Below are 22,651 nucleotides of genomic sequence, written 5' to 3'. Positions count from 1 at the left end.
AAACAAAGAACTCTCAAGACGTAAACACAAAATTCTCTAAATATGTTATGAGTTCTAATCTATAATGGGTGTGTTTTCTAATGTTGTAAAAGAGCTTATTTATAGACTAAATTCATAGGTCAAATAATAATAAAATAATCTAAACTAATCAGAATTTGATTAAAACAAATAATAACTAAAAGATTATTTGACTGAAATAAGAGTCATACTTAACAGTGTATTCATTATAATGCAGTTCACAAGTGATGTTCACTTCTAGTGGAAACCGGGGCACGTCTTTTTGTTACTAAATTCCTCAGTCATTTTATATCAACCGGGTCTGTTATGTGAGTTGTTACAATCTATTTTCAGTCTATGCAACTGATTCATTCAACCATGAACATCATTTTTTGTTTATAGTTTTAATAATCAATATCTTTTACTTTTTCCATGAACAGTTTATTGGAGAACGGTGGTACTATGTTTACCTTTGAAGGAACTACTAAAAAGTGTTCTCTAAAAACTGTTATTAATGTTCACAACCCCCATTTTTGTTGGAAGGTAACTTCTCTTAAGGATGCAATTTCCTTTTATATCAGCCACTAATGAGTACAAAAATTGCTTTTCAGGTTATGACTGCTGCAGATATAAGCCTTGTAGATGCATATATCAATGGAGATATTTCTTTTGTTGATAAAAGATATGGTTTTTTAAACCTTTTAATGGTAAAAAAAATTTGACATGATAATAGCAATGAGTTTATAATCACTGGTATTTATTTTTATTAGATTTGCCTTGGCCAACAGAGATTTGATTTCTTCCAGCTCAAGTAAGAAAAGGTATACTACTAATTCTAAACCACAATAATACATTACCTATGTTGCTATGATCCTCTAAATACAAGGACATTTTGAAAAAAGTTTGACATATTCAAGAAAAATGAAGAATCGAAGAGTAACATAGCTTTTATATTCTTCTCCTAAATCTCAATTGAGATTGTATATAACTCCTTATGTTTAGGCGTCGATGGACACCTTTTTTTTTACAGCTGGTTTAACATCTGCAAAGTATTGCTTCAAGCATTTCTTAAGGAGAAATACTCTTACACAAGCTCGTAAGAAATTTCACGCCATTACGACCCGGTACGAGGCCATGACATAAATTTTATTGCTACAATAGTCTTTATGCAAGTTCAAACATGAAACAACTAATATGTATAGTGATGATATGCAGCTTTTTTAGATTTTAAGACATACCAAATGCATATAAAAATGTTCTCTGGTTTGTGTTCATAGAGTAATGAACTCTTTGCATTATTCATGGATGAAACAATGGCATACTCCTGTGCAGTGTTTAAGGTTAGACTCACTGTCAATGCTTGCCATTTCATTTAATAATTTATTAAAATAAGGTTGTTGGTAACTTCATTTTTGGTTTGTTTTAAGACAGAAGATGAAGATTTGACAGATGCACAACAGAGAAAATTCTCTCTTCTGATTGAAAAAGTAATTCCTTATAGTAATAATACTTTCTAGCTATACCTTAAGCTATCAAATTTTCCTTTTGCACTATTCCAGGCTAAATTTGATAACAAGCATGAAATTCTTGAGATTGGATGTGGTTGGGTAGGCTTAGCTATCGAGGTTGTCAAACGAACCGGATGCAAATATACCGGCATTACTTTATCCGAAGAGCAACTCAAACTTGCAGAAAAAAGAGTGAAGGAGCCGGACTTCGGGTACCTATATGATAATCTGCAACTTAATGACAAAAAATATAAGCTGCTAATTATCTACCATTATAGAGAAGGCCAAATTGAAGTCATGATATGCTTTTAATTTTGTCAATGGCTCTGGAGATTGCATCTGATTGACTTTCAGGGGTTCATAGCCATTGCTATCTCTGTATTTTAACTTTGAAAGTCGATTTCCGTGGATTAGGATTCAGAATTTCTTTGAACTTTATTGTCAGGAAGATATAAGATTTCAACTCTGTGACTATCGACAACTACCTAGCACCTACAAGTATGACAGAATTATATCTTGGTAAGTTCTTTAAGCCACCAATGTTACCCCCATTACATACCAAAAAAAAGATCATAATACTATATGGCCATCTCCAGTGAGATGATAGCAGCTGTTGGCCATGAATACATGGAGGACTTCTTCGATTGTTGCGAATCAGTGTTAGCAGAAGATGGACTTCTTGTTTTACAAGTAACTACAGTTTGAAGAATATTATTATAGCCATTTAGCTATGGCCATCATTATTACTAGTACATTTGTTTTGTCTAATGCTTGGGGTGGTTCATGTTACCGCAGTTCACATCAATACCAGAAAAACGTTACGATGAATACAGGCAAAGTTCAGATTTTATCAAGGAATACATCTTCCCTGGGGGATGCTTACCTTCTTTGACTAGGGTAACAACAGCCATGAATGCTGCATCCAGACTCTGGTATAATGCAATTTCCTCCCTAGTAAACTTTTATGTACATATCCATGCATTTTGTTTTGGTTTCTATTATACACATATTTGGTTATGGAGAAAAGTGAAGGAAGTTGTGTAATTGTAGTGTGGAGCATGTGGAAAACATAGGACGTCATTACTACCAAACTCTTTAGACACTGGAGAAAGAATTTCTTGGAGAAGCAGGGGTACATTTGTGTGTGCTATTCCAACTCTTCCATTTTTTATTTGAAATTTTGTCTCCAACACATATCTAAATGTAGGTACCAAGATATGTCTTTTAAGAATATTAAAATACGTGTCGGACATAAATAATAAGTATTAACCTTTTTAATGAAATTTGGAAAGTTGATTGTGTTGTGGTTACATGGCAAAATCAATGCATTGGGATTCAATGACAAGTTCATTCGAACATGGGAATGCTAAAATGATTATTGTGCTGCTGGTTTCAAGTCCAATACTCTTGGTAATTACCAGGTGAGTATGAGATATAATCCTACAAAAATATATATATTTGAAGTCCAAATAACATAAATACATGTATTTTGTACCTTGTTTATGCCATCTAATTATCATTAATGTTTTGCAAATGTAGGTTGTATTTTCTCGCCCTGGAAATGTAGCTGCACTTGGCAACCCATTCAAAGGCTTCCCTTCAGCTTCTTAATTATTTCTTTTCTCCTCATTTCTGATATTCTATCTCATCCATGGACTGAGTTTGCAGAAAATTGATACTACAAGTTTAGTTTCATTCAAGGTTAAAATATGTCATAAATTTCTATACTCTTCGAAAATTTAAAATTTAATCACTGTATTTCTATTGTCGAAATGTATATAAACTTAAGTCATATTTTAACCTTTATTCAAATATACAAAAATAAGATTTAGGATTTTGCTAATACACAATGAGTAAAGCAAAAAAGAATATTACAATTATTTACATAGTTCAATTTTAAACCTACATATGCAAGAACTAATTCAGAAATAAATCTACTATTCAAATATTGTATAAACTCTAATATAAATCCAACCAGCCCAAAGTTTATTGCAACCTTATTCTCGCACACCTTATATTAATTCACTCAATAACCTTCAACTTTTCCTTACAAATGTTGTAAACACAACTCTTATTTCTCATTTGGTTACAAGTGTAATAAAATGAGAAAAATATTTATTTATTACACATATATATATTACAATAGTTAGATATAAAATAAAGAATAGTTAATATAATTTTAAACTTAAAATTAAAAAGATAAATATAAACTCTTAAAAAAAAAAACCTATTCAAAATAAATGAAAATTGTTCCTTCTTTTTGTTAAAAATAAATCCTAAGAATAACTAGAATGTTACTAATTGAATTAGCTTATTGCTCACTCGTATGGTAAAATATATGTAAAAAATAATACTCTTACCAAACAGAACATCATTGAATATACGAAAAATTATGAGCTCAAAAAATTTTTCAAACTAAATTGAATATAAACTAATATTACTTTCTTAGTGAATCAAATAGAAAAATGATGGATCCTTATAAAGACTTTCTGCACATTCCACCAGCCAATTAGTCAATCTCCGAAAAATAGGGATAGGTTGAACTCAAATCTCTCCATCTTCACAGTCACCAATTTTTTTACATAAAGAAATTATAGATGGAAGCATATGGAAAAGATGAGGCTTCATAACTATCAAACACTTAACACTAATTTAGCAATATTTTTGAAAATTGTTTTTGAAAAGTATTGTAAAAAAAAATAGTTTTGAGGACTACTTTTAAAAAGTTTGATTTAAAATGTGAGTGTTTAAGATTACCGTTAAAAAGTGCTTTTAAGAAATAAAATGTTCATTTTAAACATGTTATTATCAACTAACAAATATGCCTTTAAATAATATTTAAATTAATTAATATTATTATATTTTAGTAAGAATATAAAAAAATATTATAACTTTTTGTTAATATTTTAATATATGAAATATAAATTTTAAATATTTTAAAATAATAAATATTAATTATTTATAAAATTTAATTAGAATATATAAACTATATTTTGAATATTTAAATATAACCATTAAATATTTGTAATTAGTATTTTAAATTTTTTATTAATTATTTTAACATATTTGTAATTAAATACAAAAAAAAAGAAAGTATTATGTTATTGGAGGGGTTAAAAAGTAATTAAGCATCTAAAAATTTTAGCTTCTCTTTGTAGGAGTACTTTTGAAGCACTCTCGAAAAGCTAAAAATTTCAACTAAAACCAGCTTATTTAGCACAATTTATTTAGAACTAGAAGTATTTTTTTAAGCACTACTAAACAGACTCTTAAGATATTATTGAAGGATTTCATTCTTACTATTTTTAAAAAAAGTTGATATTATTCGTTCGAAGCCAATAAATTTCTCAACAAATCTAATATTGTCCTCGATTAAATATTTATCTCCTAACTCTATCAAAACTTCAAAAAGCGAAAATATCTGTTTTTAAGTGCCTAAAAAAAGCAAAAAACAACTCATTCTTGTTTAAAGGCATTAAGCATACAAACTGGTTGTCCATTCCAAGGTTTTCACTTCCGCATTTCTAATTCAATCAAGGCATTTTTTAATTATTGTATAGTCTTTTTCCGTTTGTATCATCTATACTAAACGAAAGTTTACATTTTTTTCTTTTTTATAGTTTAATTTTTTTATTAAAATCCAAATAGTTTATTTCTTGGATCAACTTAGATTTAAAGTATATTTTTTTTACTCATCAATGTGTACTAATCCATTATATCAATTATTAAATCGTTACTTGAAACTCGCGAGCTGAACTTAAAAAAATAAAAAAAACTTAATAACCTAATTGCTTAAATAAATTTTTTTGAGTAATTCAATGATTAAAATGAAAACTTTCGAATAATTCAATAACTATTTTGTAACTTTTTTAAGTTGAATGACCAAAACATAAACTTACTAGAAATTTAGTTACATGAGGTGTAGTTTATCCAAAGTATAAATATATAATGATTGTAAAGAAATTATAATTAATAATAATAAAAGTAATTATATTTAAAAAAACAATATGCATGAGACAAATAAACTTGAGTTAATTATTTACGATTATGGCTATATTTGGGCAAAGGCTAAGTATTTCGAGTCGAGCTAAGCTTGACCAACTATGTATAATATTAATATAATGCATAAATCTAGTTGAAACCTAATCCAACCCAACTCAATCCACAAGTAAAAAAATTAAATTTATAACTTACACATAATGTGAAGAGGAGTAGTAAAATTCGATGTAAATTTTAATAAATGCTTCTTCATGCGTTATTTCTTAAAAAAAATGTATACGGATGGGATTCAATGTAAATTTAGATAAATAATGCGTTTACATGTAGTTACTGTAAAAATAACTGTAGCGTATTATACCATATCCCACTTCCCATCTAAACCCATCATCAAACTCATGAAATGATAGGCACTGTGGGCTACCAAATTGAATAATAGAGAAACAATAAGGGAGCTAAGTGCCAAAGCACACCGCACCTCTAAATAGCCTTTTTTTTAAAATGTATATACAAATATGACTTATCTACTCTGCTATCAATTAAGAGCCTTTTAGAATCAGAGAATTGAACAGTGGCCTCCCTATCTCCCTTTACTATTTTCTTCTCTCTTCTTCTTCTTTTGAACCATTTTTCAGGTCAGTTTTTCGTTTTCTTGCATTATCTGAATCTCTCATCTTCAACAGAGTTCATAAATTCAGGGTTTTGTTTTATTTTTGGGTGTGGTGAAATAAAGGATGAAAATAGCAGTGATAGGTGGAGGGATAAGTGGGGTGGTATCAGCCTATACTTTAGCCAAAGCCGGTGCAGATGTAGTGCTTTATGAGAAAGAAGAATATTTGGGAGGCCATTCCAAGACCGTTCACTTCGATGGTGTTGATTTAGACCTTGGTTTCATGGTCTTTAATCGCGTATGTTTTTTACCATCTCTTTTTCATTTTCTTTTTCGACGCTTTTAGTCGTTTCGTCGCTAAAGCCTTTACTTGGTATTGCTAGAGAGGAGATAAAACTGAAATGATAGGAATTTGGAAGACTAAAAATCTACAAAAATCAAAATTAAAAAAAAAATTTGAAGAAAATGAAAATTTTAAAAATAATTTTCTCTCTGTCTTTTATATATTTATACCATTTTTATATTATAATTATTTGTAATGAGGTGGAAAATAATGGTAGTTCTTGTGTGCTTGAAAATCAGACACGTAAAACCCTTGTTTACACGTGTTTTCAAAACCCCCTATATTTTCTTTCCTTGAACCTAAACAATTTTCCACATTGCATTACGATAGTTTATTTCCTTTTCTAATACATTAATTAATAACAAATTGCTTTTTTTTTTTGCTTTGCAAATATATTAAAAATAATTAAAATTTAAATATATTAATATAAAAATAATTAAAAAAATGTAAACTGATCCAAGGCCATGGAGAAGGGGTGGTTGGTGCCTTTTTTCTTTGTCTTTTTATTTGGTAGTTTGTTAATAAATTTATAGATTAATTATTGTCTCAAATTAACTTTTAATGTGTGATGTAATATTATGGTTAGGTGGAAATGTTTCGGTTTAAGATTATCCAACTAACAATTTTTTTGAGTAGTAGACAAAAAAATAATAATTAAATTTAGTACTTTTAGGGTTTAGGGATTACAATCCTAATCTAAAAGATTAATCGATAAAATTTAAAATAATAATAAATAAGAACTATTATCAAATTAAGGGAGAACCATTTAAAAGTATTGAAAGATCAAACACTTAGATTACGAGTGTGAAAAAATAAGAAAATTTATAGAACAAAATGGCAGGTGTTGAAAGAAAATAAACAAAAAATCATTTATTTTTATATAAAACCATTTATGTTATAAAATAATTATTTTTGAAAGATTTTAATACAACCTTTCCAATTTTTTTTGCGAAATCAATTTTTTATGAAACCGTTTTCAAGTATTTTGTAGGATGAATACATCAATTATATATATATATAAGTAATCAATTTTTTTTGTTGGGTCAATTAACCCCACAATACAACATGTGTCTCCACCACTTGTTGTAATGCAAATAATACAAAATAAATGGTTAATTATATTAATAGTCACTCAACTATATTTTTTTATTTCACTCAACTATCTTCAATTTGTGGTGTTTTTACTTTTGTGTTAGTGACTAAAAAATACAATATTAAATAGTTGAATGATTATTTTATAATTTTTCGTAATTGAATAAAAAAAACACATTTGAGTGACCTCTTATTGTAGTCTACCTTGGAATGAATTTTTTTTTTTTTAAAATTAAAAATCGAGTTGACTTGACTCTAACCAAAATAAATATTTAAATATAAATATATATAGAAGATGGATTAGGACACACTCACTTTTGTGGGTGAAATATTTAAAAAAAAATTATAATTTAATATTTAAAATAATAGAAAAAACAATAATATCTTCTTAAAGTAATGGTTGAGGTTTTTCTACTTTAAGGTTTAAAGCTTAAATTTTATTATTGTCTTTTTAGGTTCTATCCAATTGGTGTTAAGTTGATTGGTGATATCAATTTAATAAAAATATATAATTATCAAGAAGATTTTAATAATATTTTTTATATTTATGATTATTTTTATAAAATAATATAATTATATTACATGCTTAATTTTTATTAATATACCAAAAGATTTTATAATATAAATTTAATACTTATAAAATTCTGTATTAAAAATTTAACTTTTCAATACATAATTATTTTCAGTAAATTTTATTTCAAATATTCATGAAAAGAAAAGTAAATAACGAATCTTTTTTTTTCATGAGGAATATTTTGTAACTTTTTGAAATTGAGTAACCAAAATATTCTAATAATTTAGTGACAATGGGTATAATTTACCCAAAAAGAAAATACAAGTTGAACATTAGTGCTACTATTTCAAGGAATAGATGTTGAAACTTTCATGCAGGAATTGTAATTGAAAGTTTCTTCATTGATAAACATAATGTTTGATAAATTTATTAGTGGGGATGTCTCTGAAATGTGTGTGTGCGCTTTAATGTGATGACATTACTTTATGGCAGGTTACATATCCAAATATGATGGAGTTGTTTGAGAGCCTTGGGATTGATATGGAACCATCTGATATGTCACTCTCAGTGAGCCTTAATGAAGGCAAAGGCTGTGAATGGGGCAGCCGTAATGGCCTCTCAGGCTTGTTTGCCCAAAAATCCAACCTCTTCAATCCTCACTTTTGGCGAATGCTTAGAGAAATTCTCAAGTTCAAGAATGATGTTATTAGGTGAGCAATGATAAAAAGTCTTTATGTTACTCCAAGATGAATTGTAAGTGTTGGATATGAATATATGTCGTCTTTCATTTCTGATTTTGCAGTTATCTTGAATTGCTCGAAAACAACCTGGATATTGACCGTAATGAAACATTGGGACAGTTCATAAAATCAAAGGGTTACTCTGAATTATTTCAGAAGGCTTATCTGGTGAGATATATCAGAGACCTCTCTACCTTTTCTGATATGCTTTTGTTCGTATCAAAGTTGATTTGTTTGACGAAATGTCTCATTAGTAGCCAATAGCAATGACAATGTTGTAGTTTTTTAGGTGCCTGTATGTGGTTCAATATGGTCATGCCCTACAGAAAGAGTTATGGATTTTTCAGCTTTCTCTATTCTTTCATTTTGCCGCAATCATCATCTACTTCAGGTACATTCTCTTACAAATGAAAGTATTATATAAAGTATTTGGTAAGAATCACTCGTGGAGTATGTTACTCGGACTCGGGTGAGTTTTAGACATGAATTTGTATGGAAAATGAAAGTCTGGCTAACATAGGTTATGGTCAGTATGAGCTTTCTATGTTAGTTTGGATTTGATAATATTACTTTGCTTGTCTTTATAGCTCTTTGGACGACCACAGTGGATGACCGTTCGATGGCGTTCACATTGTTACGTCAATAAGGTACCGGTTCTCATTATAATTTCCTCTTCTTAGGTTGCACCGTTTTGTATCCAAATTCATTGGTACATGCAAATAGATGTAAGCTCCAGACATTTTATTTTTGCTGTCGGGTTATTGACAAAATGTAATCAGGTTAGAGAAGAGCTGGAGAGTAGAGGTTGTCAAATAAGAACTGGTTGCGAGGTGCATTCTGTTTTGAGTGATGCTGAAGGTTAGTATCTAAATTCAAAGTTCCGTTCGAGTATTTTGCTCCGAAATGATTAAGATTTTTATACAACAAAGCTGGATTCAAAAGTTCTCAACATTTTATAAATAATGTGCTTGTGAAATGATCATAGCAGCATGGTTTCCACTTTCAACTTGTTTTCTCAGAAGCTTCTACTTGCTTCATTCCTACATTCTCATTCTCTAAGATGATACATAACATGTTTAAACGAGGCCTTTTAAGATGACTAAGAGTAACTTGGCTTCTGTTTTGCATTATCTGAATAAAACTATTTCTTAAAACTGAAGAAATATGACAGATATGGCATTTATATTTAGACTTTTTCTCATGTCAGAAACATTTTGTGGTCCACTGGTAATTCTAAAGGTTTATTACAGGTTGCACTGTATTATCTGGAGATGACTCTCAAGAGTTATATCAAGGTTGCATAATGGCTGTTCATGCACCAGATGCTTTGAGATTGTTAGGGAATCAAGCAACATATGATGAATCAACAGTGCTTGGTGCTTTCCAATATGTCTATAGGTACCATTATTGAATACATTATATAACTGAAACTGATATTTTATGCAATCCCTGAGAAATTTCCATTTACCTCAAATACCATGAAGAGATCTTTACTTCCATTGAAGGCTTCCACCCCCCCCTCCCCCCAATACACACACACACACAAAAAAAAAAAAAAAGGGCCTACATTGACCTTTTAAATTTCAGGATTTTCGATGTGAATATGTCAATGTAGAAGTTCACCATGAAAGAGAGAACCATAAAAAAAGGATTTTGATCTTTCAGTTTTGCACATTTATTTGTGATTCTCTTTATCTGGCAGTGATATTTATCTTCATCGTGACAAAAATTTAATGCCCAAAAACCCAGCTGCATGGAGTGCGTGGAATTTTCTTGGAAGTACAGACAAGAATGTATCTTTGACATACTGGCTTAATGTGCTTCAGGTAGCTATTATGTTCTCTTTGCTTAAATACACACTCTTGAATCCAAAACCTACTTGAAAAAGGAATATGTTATGTTGATTAGTACTTTTGGCACTGAATTTTAAGTACTCATAGTTCAAAATGTGATTGCTTATATTATACTAGGACAGTATATAATCATGAGGACTGTTTTAGAGCTTCCGCCAACTACTGGTGATGTTAAGATATGAGAGTGGGAATGCTTCTTGAAATTGGTTTCTAAAGTTATAACCTTATTAACTTAGAATATGACAATCAGAAATTATATTTTTCTAAAAAGGGAAGGCAACCCAGAATTAATATGAGAAAAATTATCTCATCACTAATGGTATTAGACTGCAATGTATGAATTTGCAGAATCTAGGAGAAACAAGCCTACCCTTTTTGGTAACTCTCAATCCAGATTATACACCACAACACACCTTGCTTAAGTGGAGAACAGGCCATCCAGTACCATCTGTTGCTGCAACAAAAGCTTCTCTTCAGCTTGATCGGATTCAAGGAAAGAGAGGAATTTGGTTTTGTGGAGCATACCTGGGTGAGCAGATTCTGTTATAAAAGACCCTCTGCAGACTGTCTTTGTTTTGTTAATCACATTTTACTTTTCAAAATTCCTTTCCTTAAGTTATTTAAGTACAGAGTATACATCTGACCTACAGTAAATATGAACATGAATAAATATGTTTCTCTAAGGCTCACATTGTGCCTAAATTTTCCTTGTTAGCCAGTTAGTAGTGTTTTAATTTGCTGATTGCCTGACATCTGAAAACTAAAAGTACTTACTATAATTTGGCTCAAAACTAGGAAACTTCACTTTCAAATAATTCATCATAGTAACTCAACTAACTTTCTTTTCAGGCTATGGCTTCCATGAAGATGGATTAAAGGTAGTGATTACTTTTAATCATAAATTATTTCTTACCTTACCATGTTCTCAAACTAATGCATATTGATCTCCCATTTGACTAAAGGATGTCTCCCTAATATATATACTTCACCAAGGTTTTTACTTTTTTTTTTCGAAAGTACGTATTTATTATATTGCAGTTCACTTATTATATTGCAGTTCACAAGTGAGGTTCACTTCTTTCCAGGCTGGGATGATTGCTGCAAACGGTCTGCTGGGAAAAAGTTGTAATATTCTGAGCAATCCAAAGCATATGGTGCCCTCTCTGATGGAAACAGGGGCACGTCTTTTTGTTACTAGATTCCTCAGTCATTTTATATCAACCGGCTGTGTGATGTGAGTTCCTCCAATGTCCTACTTTGCTGCTGGTTGTTGTCTGTTCTAATGTGTGCACACTTGTCAAATTATAAAATCATTATGTGCTTTGATTGCCATTGCAGGGTTTCAGCTTTAGGTTTAAGATTGCAGGGTTTCAGCTTTAGGTTTAAGATCAGTATGCTTCATCTATTGTCCAAATCATTTTTGTTCTTCATTTAAGAACCATAGACAAGGCTAAGTATCCAACACTCACCTAAAGACCAAGTAGAAAACCCTACTTGTGAGGCATTTATCATGTCATTTTCATGACAATGTGCATGGTTTGAACAGGCCAACTCGTTCAAACCTCTTCATTCGATATGAACCAGCTATCTATGTTTTAGACTTCTGTTTTGAAAAAAGGATTCTTGGACTTCTGAAATGCTATTTATGCCCTTGATTCAACCATGAACATCTTTTTTTTTTTTAATTTTAATAATTAATAACTTTTACTTTTTTCCATTAACAGTTTATTGGAAGAAGGTGGTACTATGTTTACCTTTGAAGGAACTAGCAATAAGTGTTCTCTAAAAACTGTAATTAAAGTTCACAGTCCACATTTTTACTGGAAGGTAAATACTTTTGAAATCAATCGTTCAATGAAGATACCATATGGTTATCTTATGTTCTCTGACTTTTTACTTTAACTGAATTACTTTGTCCTACACTCATGTCAGACACATATTTCCATCACAAATTTCCATATTTGTACAAGAGCATGATTCTCCAAATATAGGAGAAAATATACCGTATCCACACTCTCAATAATGTATATGTCAAACTATGTTTAATGTATTGAACTTATGGATACGGTTTTCCTTATGCATGATATTTCAGCTATTGATGAGCACGAAGAATTGCTTTTTCAGGTTATGACAGAGGCAGATTTAGGCCTTGCAGATTCATATATCAATGGGGATTTTTCTTTTGTTGATAAAATGATGGTCTGCTCAACCTTGTAATGGTAAGAAAATGACACAATCATAACAATGTGTTATAATAACTACCGGTATCTGTTCATAAGATTTGCCTTGTTACCTGCAGATTCTTATCGCCAACAGAGATTTGATTTCTTCCAACTCAAAACTGAATAAGAAAAGGTACTCTTACTTGGAAACCCAAAGATGATAAGCATATTCTTCACCTAAAATCCCAATTGAGATAGTATATCTAACCCTTTATGTTAAGGGGTTGGTGGACACCATTGTTGTTTACAGCTGCTTTAACATCAGCAAAGTATTTCTTCAAGCATGCCTTAAGACAAAATACTCTTACACATGCTCGTAGGAACGTTTCTCGCCATTACGACCTGGTATGAGGCCTTGACCTGTAAATTCTTTGTTGTTTATCCAAGTATGCTGAAGTATCATATGCTCGATGTGTGTGTGTATATATTTGATTATTTGCAGCTTATTAAGATTTTAGGACATACATAATGCTTATAATCATTCTTTGTATTCTTAGAGTAAGGACCTTTTTGCACTCTTCTTGGATGAGACAATGACATACTCCTGCGCAGTATTTAAGGTTTGACTCGCTGTCACTACTTGGCACTTTATGTGATGATATTATTAAATAAGATTGTTGGTAAATTTGATTTTTGTTTGTTTTACAGACAGAAGATGAGGATTTGAAAGATGCACAACACAGAAAGATCTCTCTTTTGATTGAAAAAGTAAGTCCTTACAATAATAATTACTTTCTGGTCATTCCATGATCTTTTATCGAATTTTCCATCTCGATTTTCCAGGCAAGAATTGATAACAAGCATGAAATTCTTGAGATTGGATGTGGTTGGGGAAGCTTAGCTATCGAGGTTGTCAAACGAACCGGATGCAAATATACCGGCATTACTTTATCCGAAGAGCAACTCAAACTTGCAGAAAAAAGAGTGAAGGAAGCTGGACTTCAGGTACCTATATGATAATCTGCGACTTCAATTTTTCCTTGCAGCTTATTTTGAAGTCATGATAAGCTTCTAATTATCTACCATTATAGAGAAGGTCAAATTGAAGTCACGACATGTTTTTAATTTAGCAACTTTAGTAGTAATTTTGTATCAGCTTTAGCACCAGTTCGAGTTTGTCAATGGCTCTGGCCATTGCATCTGATTGACTTTCAGGGACTCAGAATTTCCTTTTAACTTATTGTCAGGAAAATATAAGATTTCAACTCCGAGACTATCGACATCTACCTAGCACCTACAAGTATGACAGAATTATATCTTGGTAAGTTCTTTAAGCCACCAATGTTACCCCCATTACATACCCAAAAAAAAAGATCATAACACTATATGGCCATCTCCAGTGAGATGATAGAAGCTGTTGGCCATGAATGCATGGAGGACTTCTTCGGTGGTTGCGAATCCGTGTTAGCAGAAGATGGACTTCTTGTTTTACAAGTAACTACAGTTTGAAGAATATTATTATAGCCATTTAGCTATGGCCATCATTATTACTAGTACATTTGTTTTTGTCTAATGCTTGGGGTGGTTCATGTTACTGCAGTTCACATCACTACCAGAAGAACGGTACGATGAATACAGGCAAAGTTCAGATTTTATCAAGGAATACATCTTCCCTGGTGCATGCATACCTTCTTTGACTAGGGTAGCAACAGCCATGAATGCTGCATCCAGACTCTGGTATAATGCAATTTCCTCCCTAGTACACGTTTATGTACATATCCATGCATTTTGTTTCGGTTTCTATTATACACATATTTGGTTATGGAGAAAAGTGAAGGAAGTTGTGTAATGTAGTGTCGAGCATGTGGAAAACATAGGACTTCATTACTACCAAACGCTTAGACACTGGAGAAAGAATTTCTTGGAGAAGCAGAGGTACATTTGTGTGCTATTCCGACTCTTCGTGTTTTTTATTTGAAATTTTGTGTCCCACACACATCTAAATGTCGGTACCATGATATCTTTTTAAGAATTTTCCAAATACAAGAAAATCTTAAAAAAAGGAAAAAGGAAATTCAACAAATTCATGTTAAAATACGTGTTGGACATACATAAGACATTACGTAGTATTAACCTGTTTAATGAAATTTGGAAATTTGATTGTGTTGTGGTTACATAGAAAAATCAATGCATTGGGATTCAGTGACAAGTTCATTCGAGCATGGGAATACCATTTTGATTATTGTGCTGCTGGTTTCAAGTCCAATACTCTTGGTAATTACCAGGTGAGTTTCAAGTAACTACACATCTATTTAATGAAAATATGACATAGAATCCTACAAAAAAAATATATTTGAAGTCCAAATAACATGAATACATGTATTTTGTACCTTGTTTATGCCATTTAATTATCATTAATGTTTTGCAAATGTAGGTTGTACTTTCTCGCCCTGGAAATGTAGCTGCACTTGGCAACCCCTTCAAAGTCTTCCCTTCTGCTGCTTAATTATTTCTTCTCCTCATTTCTGATATGAGTTTGCAGAAAATTGATACTACGAGTTAGTTTATGGAAAATTAAACCTATATTCAAATATAAAAATAGAAAAGAACATTACAATTGCTTGCTTAGTTCGATTTTAAACCTACATATGCAGGAACTGATTCAGAAATAAATTCACTATTCAATCATTGTATAAACTTTAATATATATTCTATCAGCCCAAAGTTTATTGCAATCTTATTTTCGCGCACTCTATATTAATTCACTCAATAACCTTTAACTTACTTTTTCTAATAAAGGTTGAAAACACAACTCTTATTTTTCGTTTGGTTACAAGTATAATACCATGATAAAAATATTTATTTATTACATATATACATATATATTATAATAATTGAGACATAAAATAAAGAATAGTTCATACAATTTTAAACTTGAAATTAAAATTTATTCAAAATAAATGGTGTTCGATCTTTTTGCTAAAAGCAAGTCATAGGAACTATATATTACTAAATGAATTAGTTTATTGCTCATTTATATACTAAAACATGTATAAAAAATAATATTCCTACCAAATGTAATATTAATGAATTATAATATACAATTAAGGCTCCGTTTGTTTCACTGAAAATGATTTCCAAAAAATAATTTCTGAAAAATAATTTACTTTTCTGGAAAAGCTAATATTTTCTGGTGTTTAGATGAATTTGTGTAAAATATTTCTGTTGATTGATAGATTTCTTAAAAATATTTTATAAAAGTTGTTTTCAATTAAACAAACATACATTTGAGATTTTCTTATTTTTTTCATTGTTTAATTGAATTTACTTTTATCTATAATTTTATATTTTACATTGTTTTTGCATATATTAAAAATAATATGTTAAATTCAGACTCATTACGTCATTTTCTAATTACATGACTATTGAGTATTTAAATTAAAAAATTTTAAAGTGTACATAGACTTATGACATATTTTAACCTTTATATTACAAAATATTTATTATTAATATATTTATAATTGTAATAAATATTTATTATTAAAATATTAATATTAAATATTTTCAATAATATGTGAATAATATTATTTAAAATTATTATTTTTAAAATTTATTATTAAAATAAAATTAAAATATTAAATAATTTATTAAAATAATAAATTATATTTATTATATTAATAATTTATTATAAGATTAAATATAAATAATTAAATATGTATGTTTAATAATATTAAAAAATATAATATTTTTAAAAATAAAAATAAATTTTATTATTTATATTTAAGCTTGATTTAAGTTAATTTTTATAAATAAAATAAAATTATCTATAGATGAGTTCTTTTCGCAAAAATGACTTCCATTTTTTAAAAAGATAAGGATAAATTATTTTACCAAAAAAAATGACTTATTTTACCTTAATTTGTGAGTTATTTTCCATGAAACGAACATAGAAAAATATAAAAACATTTTCCATAAAATCTTTTATATGTAAACAAACAGATCCTAAACTAAACTAGATATTACTTTGCTAGTGAATCAAATAGAAAAATGATGAATCTTATAAAAATTTTATACACATTCCACCAGTCAAGTAAGTCAATCTCCTAATAATAGGGATAGGTTGAACTCAAATCTCTCAAATCTTCACAATCACCAATCTTTTTACATAAAGAAGTTACATATTGGAGCTTCTTGTTGAGGAATTCCTCAACAAGTCCAATACTATTCTCGATAAATATCTCCTTAAATGTCTTTAAAAAAGGAAACCTCAAATTTTAAATTAAAATTTTTAACTTAACTTTTTGGGAAAAAAAAGTCAGTACCGACGATATCTGCGGTTTTCATTGCCTAACTCTATTGATAATAGATAAGCTGAGTTTTTCTATCCATACATGCTGCCATACATTCACCGAGTCATTTCTAGTGGTTGTCAAGAAGCCGAACGTATAAAAGCTTGATCCTAAATGCTTTGAGCATTCTAATCCTGAAAACATAAACCCTAAGTCCTTAACTCCTTACACCAACCGAAACTCAATTCAACTGCCCAGAATAATGAATAATTATGAGGTTACCAAAAGCATTCATGAGAGTTTAACCTACTGCCAGTAAAAAGGAGAAAAAGCCCTTGCATTAAATGTTTGGCAAAACTCAATTAATTCATTCCAAAACTAAAGGGAACTTTAAGGACATGTACTTTTCTAGTGCTCTATAATCAGTAATCACTACTCCAAAGAATCAAAAGGCGCACTCAATAATTAGGGAGTACTGTAATCTTGATCTGTCAGCTAAGCTTCGAGTCAACATACCCCCGAGCAGTGTGCTTCACTAATTCAATTCCATCTTGAATAAAACCCCACAGAACCTGGATGAAGATCGGGAAACCATTCGACTTCAAAAGCCAAAAATTCGCAGCGTAGTGGCGAGACCTGGGTGGGGAAGAGCCTCTCCCATCTCAAGTTAATTCAAAATATGAACTGAGCAAGTCCTCTGCTGAACATACCCCTCACTGAACAACCCCCACCACAAAGCTTGGGTTCAGCCATGAGTGGACACTTGACTCCACCTTTGAACTCTTGAGCATCTCTCCGCCTGTACAACACAAGGGCAAATACAGGGGAAAAATGATTATGCCATCCTCAAGTCTCAACTACCACTACGTTTATCGCTATCACTACGAGTGATCAACCCAAGTGGCCCATAGCTCCACTGCTATGAATAAAAATCCTTGGTAAATCTCCATACCCTACTGATCATATCAAATCAAGCATAATCATCTATTGTCAAATTTTCCTAGATTGATATAAACAACAAAATATTCAAAATAGCAAGACAACACAAATTTAAGATATATAAACTATTAAAGCTTACTTAAACACTACCAAACATAAGGTACTGGAGCAGCAAGACAAAAAGAAAGAAAGCACGCCAAATAAAACTACACTCAGTAGCACAACCGAATAAAGGCATCTATTATGCCTCAAAACTACTTATTATGGCTAACAAAATAGATACTGCAAACTACAGGGTTTCAAGCAATCCAACCGATCCCAAGGGGATTTGACATCCAACTTGAGCCTCTCCTGTTGCTGCTGGGAGTAAGAACCATCACAGTTACAAGAGCAAAGAGAAGGCTATGCACAGAAGAGGTAGAGATCAAGTTGTCATTCAAGCGATAGGATCACTGCTGTTGAGCTTGTCGGCCCTGTGCACCACCATACCCACCACCATAACCACCTTGCCCACCATGAGGACCATTGGCCTGACTACCCCCATAATTTCCTGAACCTTGGGATGAATCAGACCTCCATGATGCATTTCCATACCCTGAACTTCCATTTACATCACCATATCCACCTCCCATGTAACCACCACCGCTCCCTTGCATATCTCCCCCACCTGCACTAGCATTACTATTTGGAGTACCACCAGAACGACCTCCAGCAGCCCCATAACCAGCGTTCCCATAAGATCCATCATTACCTCCATATCCCCCATATCCATAACCTTGACCGCCGTACCCAGTAGCTCCAGTGGGTGATTGGCCAGTAGCTGCAGAACCTGGACCACCGCTACCAGGACCAGCACCCCAAGGAGCAGCATTCCCATAACCCATAGCACCATAACCAGATGGAGTTTGAGTGCCCCATGAACTTCTAGGGGCACCAGGAGGCCCACTTGCATAGCCAGCATTGGGATTCCCATAAGCTGCACCGGCAGGGGCACCATAACCAGCACCTGCACCACCATAATTGCCATAACTACCATAACCAACACCATTACTAGCAGGACCATAGCCATAACCAGGTGCATATCCTGATGAACCATAAGGTGGAAAGCCAGCTCCAGTGCCCTGGGCACGCATGTAATTGGAGTCCATACGACCATCATAAGAACTTGAATTCCCACCAGAAGAACCATATCCCTGGTAACCTCCAAAACCACCGGCACCACCACCCATAGACCGGCTAGCCCCACCAGGATTGGCATCTTTAGGAAGGGCCGGTTTCACTTCAACTTGTTTGCCATTCAAATCATGAAAACTCTTGTGCAAAACCCTATCAACCGCCTCTTCACTGTCGAAGGAGATAAAACCAAACCCACGAGGCCTCTGGGTATTCTGGTCATACATGATTACTACATCAGTTACATGACCATAAGCCTCAAAGTATTGGCGAAATCCATCTTCAGTTAAAGTCGGAGGCAACCCTCCAACAAAAATCTTCTTGGTTCTGATATTTCCACCACCTCCAGAATTTCTACCCTGATTAAAATTACCAGATCTAGCGGAAGTTTGCTGCTCCTCTCTAGATAATGCCCTCTTTGCCTCAACCTGGGAAACAATTATCTTATAATTGGGAACTATCTTTGCACCAGGCAAGGCCAACAAGAATAGAGATAAAATACAGAAACTCGGATAATCTTTAAAAATATACATATAGTATAAAAATTAAAAACATCTTAAACTGCAAATTTGGCACCAAAAGAATATAGCATCCACTAAGAAATCCAAGTACCTTCTCGTGCTTAGAAAGAAAACTTAAAATATGTAAAAAAAAATAAAAAAGTGAAGGAAAACACGGAACCATGCAATCATAAAACAGTAAATCAAGAGAAAATAACATAAAACCCCCAAATTTAATTCCTTACCTAGAGTAAGTATTAAAAAGGAAAACACACTGCAGATAAAAATAGCCCTAGAAAATCATCTTAAGAAAATTTAAAAAAAAATTACCGTTCTACCATCAATGGTATGCTTTTCTTGAAGAACAGTATCGATGACGGACGGATCTGAGAAGACAACAAATCCAAAGCCACGAGGTCTCCCCGTGACCTTATCTCTCATAACAACAGTCTGCAAGATGTCGCCGTACTGGCCAAAGTACTCCTTTAGCCTATCCTCACTTGTTTCCCATGATATCCCTCCAATAAACAGCTTCCCCTGATCTGAATCCATTCCCCCTTCTACTCTTTTCTTTTATTCCTCCAAATCTAATGAAACAAGCTTCCGATTTTAGCCTTGTTTTAGGTTTTAGGGTTTTGGGGGTTTTTTTTAGGGATTTGGAGAATAAGGAAGAGAAAATATTTTGGGGGCCGATTTTGAGAGAGGAAGTTAGAGCTGCTCTAAAGCCTAGAATAAAGAAAGGGAAGAAAAGTGTGAGGGATCGTGTTGTGTGCCGTTTGGACGGCTGAGATTTTGGAATATTTTTGGGAATGAACGGTTGCGATTTCGTGTAGATCGAACTATTGGATCTGATAGGTCTAGTTTCATTTGGGCTGGGTTTTAAAAAAGGTTCTCATCTTCTTTTGCAATTAAATATTAAGAACATAATTTTATGAATAGTTGGTTTATTTCCAAATTTTCATGTTGGAATTCATATTTTATTTAAATTTAAATATTTTTATTATTATAGTTATTCAGTTATGTATAATTTGTAATTGTAATTATATTTGCGGAAAAAGCGAAACAAGAAATGAAATAAGGATAGAAGTACACTTAGGTATACTTGTTAACACGTAAATTTTAAACACAAATATTTACTTACGTTTCAATGTTGAAGGAATTAAATCATAATTAATGGAGTTCCCAGGGGTAATTTTAGGCCTGAAAGAGGTTTGAAATAAGGTGATCCTTTTTTTACCTTACCTTTTCGTTTCATGTCAACATATTCTTTCTTAAATAATCAATAAATTAGAACGATGAAGGAAGATGTAGTGACTCAAAGTAGGAAGGAATATTTCAATCTCTCGCTTACTCTTCGCAAAAGATAATTTTCAATTCATCAGAAGTAACAGAAAATCATGCCATGTAGTTAAAAGCATATTGAATCAATATTACTCTTTCTCAGAGTTTAGGATTAATTACAATAAATCAGAGATCAGGATCCAAAATTTAAGAGAATGTTCAGAGGAATTTTACAGGTGAAGATGGCAACAGAAGGCGTCAAATACTTGGGAATGGAACTTGACGTGCTAAATCAAAATTAGATTTTTCCAACCCATCTTAAACTGAATGGAGTCCAAACTCTCTTTCATGGAAAACAAGCTACTCGACCAATGAGGTAAACTTACCCTGATAAAATTGAAAATAGAAAGCTCGCATATTTTACCAATTCTATTTCTTTCAAGCCCTAAACAATATTTAAAATAAAATGGATCAAGTAATATGAAAATTCTGTTAGGGAGAAGAAGAGAACACAATGAAACTTTATTACTTAAATTGAGACCACCTTTGCTCGAGCAAAAATTCTAGGGGTTTTGGCATGCAACTCTCGAACAAAGCTTTTTTGGTCAAAATAGTATGGAGAATTACGAATAATCAAAGTTGACTCTTAAAAAATATTGTTCAAATGAAAACTTCCTTGAAAAATAGGAAAAACCTAAAAACTCTAGAGTGTGAAAAAGCATATTAAAAGTCAAAATATTATCAAATAACATCACCTAACATGATGCTAACAAATGAAAAGAATTATATCGAATAGAGACACCTAATCAAAGAATAATTAAAAATGAAATGTCTGATATAGATATATAAAGATGGTGGGAAATAAACACCATTTTGTATACTCACAATGGAGAAATTTTAGTGAAATATTATTTCAAGACTCACCAATTTATAGATAAATAACATAATCATGCTCAACTCAACAACCTCAAAGAAAATATGACAGTTTCTATGGAAACTCAAATTACCATGCAAGGTAATTATATTTCTCTGGAAAATTCTTAATGAAGCTTTGTCACGTAAAACCATGATACACAAAAGCATTTCATCCATCACCACATTATGTTAATATTTATTTAATCTTTATATTATTAAAAAGAATGAAATAAGTTTAAATTATAATAAAGTTAATATTCAATGTATAAAAAATATTTTGAATTTTTTTAAATACAAGTCAATTCTAAAAAAAAATCATTTACAATAAATTTTAAAAATATTAACTTTCTTAAACAATAAATTATATTTTTTAAATAATAAATGTTAATTCTGAGTAACATTTAACGTATAAAAAATGTCTTGATTAGGGACCTTCTTATGTCCATCCTATGAACTCAACTTTGTAGTTTATGATTGTTATACCCCTCATAGAATGGGACACATGGTAGCTAACCCCTCACAAGCTCCTCAAGTACCTTTGGCCAAACTAGCTCACAAATAGTTCGCGAATATAATGACATTGTCACTTAACCAATCCATAAATAGAAGAATAATGTGTTTTATTGCACTCGAACTCACGTCCTCCTATATTGACAATAATATTCATGTCAATTGAGCTATAACTTAATCGACAATTTAAAACCAAGACTTAATCATGAATAGAACCAATATTTGATAT

At 31.4% G+C, this 22,651-nt stretch overlaps 1 protein-coding gene and 2 pseudogenes across 1 annotated transcript; 2 read left to right on the top strand and 1 right to left on the bottom strand.

Annotated features, from left to right (window-relative positions):
* The first annotated feature begins 1,005 nt into the window (after window positions 1–1,005).
* LOC121211004 (tuberculostearic acid methyltransferase UfaA1-like) lies at window positions 1,006–3,116 on the top strand (annotated as a pseudogene).
* A 2,900-nt stretch (window positions 3,117–6,016) lies between these two features.
* On the top strand, window positions 6,017–15,503 carry LOC121215247 (uncharacterized; annotated as a pseudogene).
* Window positions 15,504–18,160: 2,657 nt separating this feature from the next.
* Window positions 18,161–20,444, bottom strand: LOC121215240 (heterogeneous nuclear ribonucleoprotein 1). Its single transcript, XM_041089444.1, has 2 exons — window positions 20,047–20,444; window positions 18,161–19,644 (listed from the first exon to the last, which is right to left on the bottom strand). The coding sequence occupies exons 1-2, from the start codon at window positions 20,266–20,268 to the stop codon at window positions 18,493–18,495; spliced, it is 1,374 nt and encodes a 457-aa protein (XP_040945378.1). The 5' UTR covers window positions 20,269–20,444; the 3' UTR covers window positions 18,161–18,492.
* Between the last annotated feature and the right edge of the window lie 2,207 nt (window positions 20,445–22,651).

The sequence above is a fragment of the Gossypium hirsutum genome, chromosome A02 (genome assembly GCF_007990345.1).
Source record: "Gossypium hirsutum isolate 1008001.06 chromosome A02, Gossypium_hirsutum_v2.1, whole genome shotgun sequence".
NCBI classification, from domain to species: domain Eukaryota; kingdom Viridiplantae; phylum Streptophyta; class Magnoliopsida; order Malvales; family Malvaceae; genus Gossypium; species Gossypium hirsutum.
This window is presented reverse-complemented; position numbering and strand designations above follow the sequence as displayed.

Bases quoted from the DNA above. Each gene is read 5' to 3' on its own strand.
- LOC121215240 (XM_041089444.1), bottom strand. From the start codon at position 20,268: ATGGATTCAGATCAGGGGAAGCTGTTTATTGGAGGGATATCATGGGAA. The intron at 19,645-20,046 runs GTAATTTTTTTT...ATTGTTTCCCAG, and splicing joins ATACCATTGATGGTAGAACG to GTTGAGGCAAAGAGGGCATT.